Below are 13,552 nucleotides of genomic sequence, written 5' to 3'. Positions count from 1 at the left end.
ATTCACTCCAAGTGAGAAATTTCAATGTTCTGTCGCTGTAAAGGAAGATATAAATGGAAGAATCTAGCGCGGGACAACTTATACCTCGACACTATTGGAAGGCTGTTCGCCTCCCTGGGATGTGACAATGGGAGATTTGCAATAAAAATTGCGAAGGGGAAATGGACGCGGCAAATAAATGACAAAAAGCTTTGAAGTCCCGTTTCAGCCAAAGAAAAACATGAAAGTTCAGTTTTCAATCCTAGCAAAAAAAGAAAAAGGAAAAAAAGAGATAAATAAAAGGTAGAAATAGAAAGTTATAAAATTTCCCATGTTTTTATGTATAATTTCTTCAGTTTTCAGTATGCTTATGCTTCATGCTATTGCCACAGGTATATCAAACTCTGTATCTTTATAGAAATGAGCTATAACATTTGCACTAAATAAAAAAAAAATCCTACAGATGTTGAGGAAAAAAAATTCCAACTGTTACTCTTTAGTATTTTTATGCTTAGACTTGTGATTGAAGGCTTATACAATATATATAATTCTAACGTAAATTTTTCTTAGTCTCTAACAAAAATAACGTAATAATTCGCTAATATTGAATACCACTAAACTGGATGCATAAGACGAATCCATTTAGTCTGTCAAAATTAGAAAAAAATAACGTAATATTTCGCTAATATTAAATACCACTAAACTGCATGCATAAGACGTATCCAGTTAGTCTGTCAAAATTAGAAAGACACATTTGTTACTTACGAACTTTCAACCATAAATTATCCCAAGAATTTAAAATTCAAAACTCTTCTCCGATTCTTTTAGTTTCAGCACAGAAATGAGCAGCAAAATGCCATTCTATTTATCTTAATTTTTACTCTTCCTTTGTAAGAGCAAACCGCACACTCTCAAAAGCTCCTTCTGAAATAACGCTTAAGGAAATGTAGACAAAGAGAAGCGGACGTTTACCCGGAACAAAAGAGAGGCAGAGTTTGAGGTACGAGTGCGGTCGGCAAAATAATGGTCCTTAAATCATATCCATTAAGGACAGCTGTGTGAGACGAGCTTCTCTTGAGATTACAATTATATATATATATATATATATATATATATATATATATATATATATATATATATATATATATATATATATATATATATATACACTATAATTGCAAATGAATTTGAACAAAGGGATGAACAGTATCATCTGTCTATCGATTGTCTGTCTGTCTGTCTGTCTCTCTCTCATATATATATATATATATATATATATATATATATATATATATATATATATATATATATATATATATATATATATATATATATATATATATATATATATATATATATATATATATATATATATATATATATATATTACCGTTTTGCTTTTCCTTATTTACATTTTGTGTGCATGCGCGCGAGTGTGTGTGTGTGTGTGTGTATGTGTTGGTCTATTTGTCTGTCCGCCTGTTTATAAGATTAAGGGAATTAGATAACGAAACTCAGATAATGCTTGGATTTAGTTTTCTTTGTATTTGTAATGAAATGAAATTTGATTCTAACAAAGATCAACCAATTTTGGAATACATAAGGCAAGTTTCTTCTTAGAACATTAGTCTAAGATTTAACATTTTTTCGTATATTTCCAAAAAAGCTTTCCAGGTATTTCTTTCAGTGTGTGTTTTAAGTATTGCAGTTGTTGATATTGGTCATCAAGAGCGTGTATATACATCAGTGTTAAAAGGCTTTGTTGATTAGTATTTTGTCATTTATCTCTTTTATTCTTAATTTCTTTTGGTCTTATTATCAATCTTCGCAAAGTTAAACGCGAACGGTAAATAAAAAGCTCATTATCGTCTATAAACATCTAGAAGAATACCTCATCCCGAGATATATAGCCACTTTCATACCCACACCCCGTACCCAGAAGGAGGTTCTCCCTAAAGCAAGAGTACTTGGGTCCAACAACAACAAGAAACAACCAAATGCAAGTCACGTTTTCAGCATTATGATTAGCCCTGGACGTGGGAGAAAATTTATTTTTCAAGGCAGATCTTCAATTAAAGTACTCCTGCACCCCACTCTCTCTCTCTCTCTCTCTCTCTCTCTCTCTCTCTCTCTCTCTCTCTCTCTCTCTCTTTCATGCGATGTACATGCAGAATATTACAGTCTCCTCTCTCCCTCATCTGATGCATGTAAAGATATTTCAATTTCTCTCTCTCTCTCTCTCTCTCTCTCTCTCTCTCTCTCTCTCTCTCTCTCTCTCTCTCGTGTGATGTATATACAGAATATTTCAGTCTCTCTCTCACTCTCTCACTCTCATCTGATGTATGTACAGAATATTTTAATCTCTCTCTCTCTCTTTCTCCCTCTCATGTGATGTATAGGCTATACAGAATATTTCAGTCTCTCTCTCTCTCTCTCTCTCTCTCTCTCTCTCTCTCTCTCTCTCTCTCTCTCTCTCTTCATCTGATGATTATACAGAATATTTCAATCTCTCTCTCTCTTTCTCTCTCTCTCTCATGCGATGTACATACAGAATATTAGTCTCTCTCTCTCTCTCTCTCTCTCTCTCTCTCTCTCTCTCTCTCTCTCTCTCTCATTTGATGTATATACAGAAATTTCAATTTCTCTCTCTCTCTCTCTCTCTCTCTCTCTCTCTCTCTCTCTCTCTCTCTCTCTCGTGTGATGTGTATACAGAATATTTCAGTCTCTCTCTCACTCTCTCCCTTTCATCTGATGATTATACAGAATATTTCTCTCTCTCTCTCTCTCTCTCTCTCTCTCTCTCTCTCTCTCTCTCTCTCTCTCTCTCTCTCTCTCATGCGATGTACATACAGAATATTTCAGTCTCTCTCTCCCTTTCATCTGATGCATACACAGATATTTAAATCTCTCTCTCTCTCTCATGTGATGTATATACAGAATATTTCAGTCTCTCTCTCACTCTCTCCCTTTCATCTGATGATTATACAGAATATTTCTCTCTCTCTCTCTCTCTCTCTCTCTCTCTCTCTCTCTCTCTCTCTCTCTCTCTCTCATGCGATGTACATACAGAATATTTCAGTGTCTCTCTCCCTCTCATCTGATGCATATACAGATATTTAAATCTCTCTCTCTCTCTCTCTCTCTCTCTCTCTCTCTCTCTCTCTCTCTCTCTCTCTCTCTCTCTCTCTCTCTCTCTCTCATCTGATATAATATACTAAATATTTCTAAAACAGAAAATCTTATAAATTTATTGCTACCCTTAAGAATAATAACAACAACAGAAGTATTTTCTCTACTTGATAATGTCATTGAGAGAGGCTGCTCCCATGATGTTTTTGTTTGCCTTCTAAAAGAAGACGTTAGCTAAAAAAAACGTTTTTTATTTATCTTCAAGCTGTGTACCATGCACAGTCATGCTCAGGGACACTCACCGTGCCCTAGTGCCTGGGTACAGACAAACAATCCCGCGATCGAATGTATGAAACTCAAAGCAGATAACACAGAGACAAATGGTTGACAACTGGCGTGTTTTTCGCACGGGAATGGTAGGGTAGCTATTCGTTCACTAAAATGCTAGACTTGAAAAGCAACAAGAAAATGATGTGTAATGCATGAAATATTTATAAGCACTTTCGTGTTTGTTTGTACATATATATATATATGTATATATATATATATATATATATATATATATATATATATATATATATATATATATATATATATATATATATATATATATATGTGAGCGTGTGTGTGTGTGTGTGTACAATGTGATTTTATAGTTAAATGATAAGGACAAGGACGCGGAAATTTTGGCAGCAGGGGGTATACTCTTTTGAATCAGCATAAAGATGCACTTAGCACTGACTGCTGTTTAGTTGTTCTAATGCCCCCAATCTGGAACGTGTGAAGGAATTGGTGAGCTAACTCTCCTTTATGAAAGTGAAGTGTGGACGTACAATGGAGATGGTTGAAAAAAGCTTGAGGCTGTTCAGATGAAAGGGTGAAAAACCTTCATTGTCTGAAGTATGTATGAGTGAAAGACTGAGTAGTTGGGAGATTCTTCAAAGAGGTGATAAAAAGACAAACTGTAAAAATTTTGGATCAGTACTTTTAGATGGTTTGGTCATGCGGTAGCATTTGGGGAAAACCGTCTGCGTTTCGATAGTGACAGCTTCGAGGAGTAAAACGGGGACTAGAGAGAGCTGGGTACATGGAATGAGCCAGATATAGGAATGGAAGAACCTGAGAATTCAGGAAACGAGATTGTATGCAGTGTGTATAGAGTGTTAGATGTAATATGGATTTTTCCCTATCCAAAAGTGTAGGTAGGGTGTTAATGTTGTTTTATTCTTTATCTAGTTAAAGTATGAATAATGTAGTGACCATTGACCTTCCTAGTCTTTTGAACCAACCAGTATTAGGGAAATACCTTAAAGTTGATATATATTTAAACATTATATATATATATATATATATATATATGTGTGTGTGTATATGTATATATACAGTATATATGTATATATAGAGTATACATACACAGAATATAATGGTATAATGATCACCCACTGTTTAAGAGACACTCTCCACTAGTGGGATATCGTGGGTTGATTCCCAAAAGAAATGGAGCACTTTAACTACGTTCCGCTTAATTCCACTGTGGCTTGGTTGGCCTATGGAATGAAATAAATACCAGGTTGCTATCTATCTATTTATCTATCTACTACAATATATATACATATATTTTACATATATATATATATATATATATATATATATATATATATATATATATATATATATATATATATATATATATATATATATATATATATATATATATATATATATATATATATATATATATATATATATATATATGATTATATATATATATATATATATATATATATATATATATATATATATATATATATATATATATATATTCAGTAGGAAGACTCTCCCTCTTGTACTTTAACCTACCGAAAAATTCTGTCCCTGAATTTATTTTCAATACTAACGATAAATTTCGCCAATTTCTTGGAGTGGGCCAACTCTTTTTTTCGAAGGTAATTGGCTGTCTATGGTTTTCTCTATACAAGGGGTAGACTGAGGCAGATGGTTTCCCTCCCCATCGGCCTTAATTCAAAATTAACTTTAAAACGTTATGTTCTAGATGTAAAATTAAGGAAAGAACTTAGATCTGGGAAATTCAAAAGTAATTTTCATTAAGAGAAAAAATCATAAATTTTCTCTTATCCACAGGCAACACAGTTCCTATTTTGGTAATTGCCGCCTGTCACATATAAACTTTAACAAATTTCTCACTTCGTCATTCAATACGGGAGTTCTATCTTTTTTCTTTAAGTTTTTGTTCATTAAATGATTTACAATAGGTTGCAACAAATATCCAGCTACATATATTTATCTAGAATAAAATGTTTTCAACCCTACACAAATTCTTTGTGAAATGCTTAAATTTCGTAAAATGGAAGCTTTTCTCTTATTCATAACCAAACGTTCATATACATTCTTGTCTTTGAAAACCATATCTTTACAATATAATTTTACAAAATTAAAGTTGCTGCCTTCCTTTGGGAACTTTGTTAAGAAATGAGCTTCAGTAAGAGTTACTGCGGCCATCAACTCCTAGAGCAATATTGATAGAGATCTCTTGGGCTGAACTTCGTTTCCGCGTTCCCCATTATCAACATCATTCTCTTGCTGGCGGAGCCGAAATTGTTCCCTTGATAAATCTTACGTTTTGGACGATTCACTGAATAACAATCGAGTGATTGGGCGCTAAAGGTATAACTTACTTGTCTTAGACGCTGCACGTGGTGTTTGAGAATCTCCCCGAGGACCTCCACTTTCGATTTGATAATTTCATTTTCCAGTTCGGGTCCTGGTTTAAGCTTCTTTTTGCCATAATTTAGAAAATCGCTGTACGGCGGTTTCTCCGTCTTGAAATCGGACGATAACGTCGCTGGCAAACACAGCACCACCAGCGTCAATGCCGCCAGAAGACCAAACCTGGATCCCGCCAGGTTCGGAGCTACACACCTCGCAGTTTGTACCATTTTGAGATGACACTTTTTTTGATCTGTCTGATTGTTTTATTTTAGACTCTAACAAGTTCTCTGGTTTTATTACATTTTAGACACATCGGCAAAATCTTTTTCGAACGTAACAGATACTATGATACAGCTACATTTTGATCAGTAATCAAGGCATTCAACACCATATTTCAGCAGGTGTCTCTCGTGAAAATCAGCGCCGAAGAATAATCACCGAGGAACGCTAAGGGAAAGTGTTATGGGCATCAGGCACCAGAGACTCAACGTAGCAGAGCTAAAACTCTCGCAAGACTGAGTCTGAGTCTTGAAGTTGACTGACGAGTTAAGCGGCCAGCGAGTGCCGAGAGCTTCCCCAAGGAGAGGAGGAGAAGAAGAAGAAGAAGAAGAAGAAGAAGAAGAGGGGTGGATTGGTGGACAAGGCCCGGGAGGAATGCCTCGCATAGTCGCAGCAGCATCTCCACCTTATCCTTCCCTCCCTCCCTCATCTCGGGTAACCTCTCGAATGCCCACCCAGCCTAACACAAAGAATCCCTTTGTATGGGATACTTGAAGAGTTAGAGTACCATCGGGAATAAACAAACCCGTGCTCATTCGGCATAGTTAAGAACATTAAGTCAATAAACAGGGCTTAAATTAAGCCCTTACAAGGCATCAGTAGTTTGATGTGGAGTTTTGCGCTGAAAAAATCAGGAGACAAAGAAGCGTTTGTTCTGTATGGCTGTGCGTGTAGGGGATTTTATCAGCAGGCTTACGATGTCACAGATCATCCTGGTGACAAGTAATGGATATTTGTTTTCACTGCAAATCAGGGCATATTCCATCTACTGGTGATGTGCAGTACCATGGGCTGATAATTCACTAAATGTATAATTCTAGGTAATGGTCAGTTTTCTTGGTTAGGCAGAAAGACGATTTCCGAAGTTCAATGGACCTCTTATAACTCTACGGATTGGCCAATACTAATGGGGAATAATATTTTATTTCAGTGGACCTTAAAATGATTTTCAGTTTGGTGTTACTTAACCTTTGGGCTAATATACTATACGATATTGATAACTGCTAGAGATTCTGGTAATTCCACACATGTTTTTAACGGATAATATCAGCAAAAATGTATCATACCAATTTAGGCCAAGATATATCGCACAGATTTATCTCTTAGGATATTAATGATGATATCGAACTATTAGGGTCAGAACGATACTTTCCTGATTCATATGCATCATCTCTCAGTTAGAGGTATAGAAAAAGATTTTACTAAAATGAATTGTCAAATCTGCTCTATGCTTTTTTTTTTTTTTTTTTTTTTGATGGGCGAGCGAAAGGCCCCTTAGAGTTGTTTTGGAACTTCCTTTCCCTCTCTATTGTTTGATAATATTGTCAGTTTAAATTTTCTGTCTTTTAAGTTTTACAAGGTCAAGTCCTGAGGAAAATAGCTGAGATAGCAATAAGAAACGGAAGAAGAAAAATATGTCTAACGAAAGCATAAATCCACACTGAGCACGGAGTTATGATAAGCTTTAAGACAAAAGGTTAGCAAGTTCAAGCGATGTAACTCCGGTTTTCAGTACACTCTCATCTAATATCCACACTCTCCTCGCGCATATTTAGACAGCGTGAACAATAGCTTAGATACACCTAAGACATTCTTATGTAGTCACCCTCTCTTATACATTTGAAATTTTTTTCCAGCGAATTAAAACAACGAGAAAGCGATTATGGCCGGTTGTGAATTATGAAAATTATTTTTCAATTTCTGAGCCAGTTGGGTAATTTTACTGATAACATTCTCTCTCTCTCTCTCTCTCTCTCTCTCTCTCTCTCTCTCTCTCTCTCTTGTTGAAAAAGGTTTTACAAATACAAAACCCTTGTAGCACACACACACACACACAATGAATCTCTGCTGTAAGTATTGTGAATAATGCACCTGGCTGTTAGTCGCCAGCGGATTTTAGCAGCCTGGGATACAAGATCATGGGACTGGCGACATCATTACATAAGACTTACTGTAAACCTGAAGGGCAACACTATATATATATATATATATATATATATATATATATATATATATATATATATATATATATATATAGATAGATAGATAGATAGATAGCTACATAAATTGATACATACATCGATACATAGATAGATAGATAGGAAGACAGAAAGACTGATAGACAGATAGTTACACAGATAGATAAATACAAAAGTAATATAGATACGTCTGTTTCCTAACTGATTTTTCTCCAATAATGGATGAACTTGAGTGCTGTGCATGCTAGCTTTTTTTTTTTCTTTGACATTTTTGCTTGCTATCGATATTGTCATTATTACGCTATTATTACTCTTCCTCTGTATTTATGAAATACGATTTTCCTCTGCCTTATCTACGCCCCGTTTGTCAGACATACCTACGTCGTGTTGTTTATGTTTCTGCCGTGTTCTCCATGCCTCTTCATTTTCTGGGATGATGATGTTGTCACCATCTTTCTTATTATCAAGAAATATAACATCTTTTCTGTCTCCTACTGTGAAATATATTCAATTACGTTAGCTGACCCAGTGCTACCATTCTGCACATTATTTTTATTACTGTTGTTGTTTTGAGAATTGCCGTTCACTTCCTTTTTTAGCGAACTGTGCCTGCGTATTGCATCTGTGTATGGTCTAAAGATGGGGAAAAATTTAATTTATTATTATTATTATTATTATTATTATTATTATTATTATCATCGATAATTTTCAGTATATCTGCAAAATATTCTTTCTATTTACGTGTAATTTAAATTTTTGTACTGTGTTATAGGTGCTTTGCGTTTCTCAGCGTATGGCTTTGAGCTTGGGATAAAGAATAGCATCTATATATATATATATATATATATATATATATATATATATATATATATATATATATATGTGTGTGTGTGTGTGTGTGTGTGTGTGTGTGTGTGTGTGTGTGTGAAATCTTCATGTCACGTGACATATATGCTGATGTAACACTGGGTAAAAATGGAAGAGAGTATTTATCCTAACCGGTTCAGTCTGTGTTTTTTTTTTATAACATCTTCAAGTTAACTAATTCCATAGTAGTGGAGATTTACATCATATATGTTTGGGTAACAGTACAAACAAATAAACAGACGATTGAGAGAAATCATACACACCTGATAGTAAAAAGGAAGATTCTCAAACTCACTTGTGCCCGAGGTCAGTACACAATATTTTGTGTATTTTAGGAATTGTGGCTTAAAATCTTGATTAATTTTTTTTACACAATTTCAAAAGCAATAATCTTGTAACGTATATTTTCATTTTGATGGTACAAAGTATTCAAAATGCTTTCCTTTTCTCGGTGGTTCTTCAAATACATTTATTACTTCCATTTTCTTCATGTTATGTTTTTCTAGTACAAGCCGCTTCGAATCGTCAGAGTAGTTCATTCATTTCCACCTGAGAATTTGGTATCGCTGACCTTGGAACACCTTGTTCTCCCCGATAGTCAAGAAGAAACCGCTGGTGCTCTTTGGCCGTGTGGGCTTGTGGGAGGGCATTTGCATAATCTTTACGATCATGAAGATGAGGTAAGTGCAGGGCCATCGGTTAGACGAGTTACCTTTGATAGGCTTTTTCTAAACTGAAAACAAAAGAGGAATTAAGATAGGGATGGCTAAATAAAAAGTTGTAATAACTGTAACACTGAACAAAGCTATCAGTTTTTAGTTGTAAATTTGTCAGTACCAGTCTCGTGAGCTTTCCAAGAAAAATATTCCAAGAAAAATAGATCAAAGCGCTCGCCTTACTTTATCACCTAAAAGAGATACTGGTGCAGAGGGGAATGTAAACAGAAAGCACTCAAAAACTATGTCCTGAAGTTACCGACCTGTACTGAATTACTCGCCATTCAGATGCGCTTTCAAAATAAGCGTCGGGAGATGCAGAAAGAGCAGCTCATACTTGTATGAGAATGACGGGTGATGGCAGGTAGATGAAGATATGAGTATATATGAACGACTGCAGAGTTGGGAACATTATAAATAAAAGAAGTATGCTGAAGATATGTAATACAGATAAAGAGAGTGGATAATAATATGGACCCCAAGGAAGGACTTGAGAAAAAGAGAAGGGAGTAGTTGTTGCCCAGAAACAAAAACAGAGCCAAAGCTGTCAGGCAAAAAGATAAAAATGAGTCTAAAAAGGAGAAGCAGGATCATAAGAAGGAAGCTTGGCTGGCAGAGCCTGGAGTTAGATACTGCCAAATGCAGATACGAGACTGAATTACCTGGCAGTCATAGTTCCGACAGCATGATTTCCCCATTCCTTTTCAATGAATGTAATACATTATGCCCTAAACACTGAACTGGAATTGCCCTCCACATATTGCATAATCAGTGGTGTGACCATCGCAAGTCTAATCTGTGCAGATGATATGGTCCTGAATTACCCCTCAAGGTAAGCAGAAAGAAAGTTAGTTTTAATGCCTTTAATACCTTATCGTAGATGCACTGACAAATATGATTATTATATTATAGTCTACAGAGGAAAAAGCTGAATGTGAAAGCAAGCGTTAGCTCATAATATCTCTGTCGCGTGTTGAAATTCTATTGATATTCCCTCGGAATAACCAGAATTTGTGAATGACAATACTGGTCAGATCGCCGTAAAGGACCGAACGGACACAGATGACATCAAAGAGAGGGGACGTAAGGTTTGTGCAGATGTCACTATGACCAGTAAAGCTGTTTTATTACCTCGCGAAACCAAACATGTCACGTTATACTCCCCGGGATTAAACGTTTATGTCTCATTGGAGGTCATAAAAAATCGCCCTTTCGTCCACAATGACATTCTAAAAATCTTGTCGAACACTGCTTGCTATCCCGCTGCTACATGTGGACCCGTTCACTGAAAGCCATTTGGGTAATATGGGGATATATGTATATATATATATATATATATATATATATATATATATATATATATATATATATATATATATATATATATATATATATATATATATATATATATATATATATATATATATATATATATAGATAGAGAGAGAGAGAGAGATAGAGAGAGAGATAGATAGATAGATAGATAGATAGATAGATAGATAGATAGATAGGTATATTGCATCTTCCTGAAAAAGAACTTACTGGACGCAAAGGAGCACTTAGGAATTTTGGTGGTATTGGTAGAGGTTGAAGTTTAGGGGACCTTATTGAAAATGAAAAAGAGACAAAGATATGGAACCATTTCGTACGTTTTGTCTCGAAAAATGAATGAGGCGATAAACTTTATATTCTGCTAAATAGATAAGTGTATAACAGTTGTAAGATATGGCTCCAGAGAAAAACGGTTATTGCCATTTTCACGCTTCACATGCTGAGTTTTTTTAGTTTTCTGTAAAAGAAAACTATTGTTCCGGCTTTATCTGTCCGCCCTCAGATCTTAAAACCTACTGGGGCTAGAGGGCTGCAAGTTGGTATGTTGATCATCCACCCTCCAATCATCTAACATACCAAATTGCGGCCCTCTAGCCCCAGCAGTTTTTATTTTATTTAAGGTTAAAGTTAGTCATAATCGTGCGTCTGGCAACGATATAGGACAGGCCCCACCGGGGCGTGGTTAAAGTTTCATGGGCCGCGGCTCATACAGCATTATACCGAGACCATTGAAAGATAGATCTGGTTTCGGTGGCCTTGATTATACGCTGTGCAGAAAAATCGACTGCGCCGAAGAAACTTCGGCTCAGTTTTGTTTTGTTTAGTGATTACATTTGATGTTATTGATATTCTAGGTTAAAATTTAATGAGAAAAGAAACAGCTTCTTTTGATTACTATATTTATATATATATATATATATATATATATATATATATATATATATATATATATATATATATATATATATATATATATGTATATATATATATATATATATATATATATATATATATATATATATATATATTTATTTATTTATATATATATTTTTGTGATAATACATTTAATAAGGTGTATTGAATTATTTACAGTATGATAGAACCTAAAACAGTACTGAACTTTTTATGAGATATGTTATTCATATAAAACAAAATGTTTTAAATTCGTCCCTATGAAATAAACAAGTTATTTCTGCTGTGAGCGCGAACGGAGTGGCCGTAATTAATGATCTCTGATTTGATTACACCATCATAAACAGGAATGATACGTGGGCTTATTGATAGTTTTAACTTATAATAATTTGTTTTTCGTGATAAACAAACCGACATTCTCATACACATTCCAATGTGCGTGTGTTTGTTTGAGAAAGGGAACTCGGTTATGTTTTTTTTTTAATTATAAGTATGCAGTTACTAATTACGATGATCATCTAACCTTCACAAGACACAGTGAGAATTATGAACACTGTTTCGTCACATATTATTTTTTTCAACTTACATATGTTTAGAGATACTGAAAATAAGTACCATTGATCAAATAACTTTAAGTATGACCCTAACATTTTTGTCTTCATTTTCGTAAGTTTTTTCTCTGTCACAAAAAACGGAGGACGTTTAAAATTGAAAGTCATTTTACACCATCTGTCTTTTCCACGGACAATCTGCCGTCTCTAACGACTTGTTAAAGGTGAAGATTACAACCCTCCTTTGTGAGTTTCTTTCGCGACGGAACGGCTTGCAATGTGAGACAAACATTTCTAACTCTACCCTGTGACCCAGACATTGTACTCTTAGCTGCTCATTTCTTTTCTTATCCTCTTTTTTTTTCAGGGTCACAACATGTGTAAGTTTTAATGATACAGATAAACTGTTATGTATTTCTTGATGATTCTTAGTTTCATTTCCCACGTCCATAGACTACTTATATGCACTGGTGAACTGAATCTCGTTCCTTTTTACGGAAAATTCGCTAATACGGAGATAATGTAAGCACCTCCAACTAGAGCAATCTATTTCGTAACAAAAATGAGTGAAAATCTTATTTTATTTATTGTGTGCGTCAGACCAAATAGCCTTATGTTCCCTAGTAATATAATCGGTGGACTAAGCTTAGAAATTCTGTCCGATGTATTCATTTTTATTATAGATGTGATATTTTTTTAAACTTTGATCTAAACAGCTTAATACAAGCAGGATTAGGATTAGCGCTAAAAAAACCCTATTTCAGGATTAGTATGCGACGAAACGGTAATTAAAACCGGCATTATAGTAACACGTTGATAATGATAATAATTTTAGAATAATTTAGTTTTCGTTTTAGGAAATGTTCAGCTACATGGGCCGTAGCTGAGAGTTTCATACACCATTATACGCTGTACAGAAAACTCGATTGCACCGAAGAAACATTTTTTACTTTTTTTGTAATTTTATGTGATCAGTTATAGACTGCTGTTGTCAATAGTACTCTTACGTGTCTGGAGTTCCACATTGTATTCTTGGACCGTTATTGTTTTTCTCTTCATGAGTGACCTGATTATTTGT

General features: G+C 34.6%; 1 protein-coding gene across 2 annotated transcripts in view; it reads right to left on the bottom strand.

Moving 5' to 3' along the window:
- The window catches only part of LOC136832717 (sushi, von Willebrand factor type A, EGF and pentraxin domain-containing protein 1-like), a 149,494-nt gene extending 143,113 nt beyond the window's left edge, over positions 1-6,381 (bottom strand). For both annotated transcript variants that reach the window (XM_067094205.1, XM_067094216.1), the window contains exon 1: positions 5,805-6,381. In XM_067094205.1, the coding sequence (XP_066950306.1) occupies positions 5,805-6,065 (261 nt within the window). In that variant the 5' untranslated portion in view covers positions 6,066-6,381. The remainder of the gene's footprint in view (positions 1-5,804) is intronic.
- Between the last annotated feature and the right edge of the window lie 7,171 nt (positions 6,382-13,552).

This window comes from Macrobrachium rosenbergii, chromosome 4 (genome assembly GCF_040412425.1).
Source record: "Macrobrachium rosenbergii isolate ZJJX-2024 chromosome 4, ASM4041242v1, whole genome shotgun sequence".
Lineage (NCBI taxonomy): Eukaryota > Metazoa > Arthropoda > Malacostraca > Decapoda > Palaemonidae > Macrobrachium > Macrobrachium rosenbergii.
This window is presented reverse-complemented; position numbering and strand designations above follow the sequence as displayed.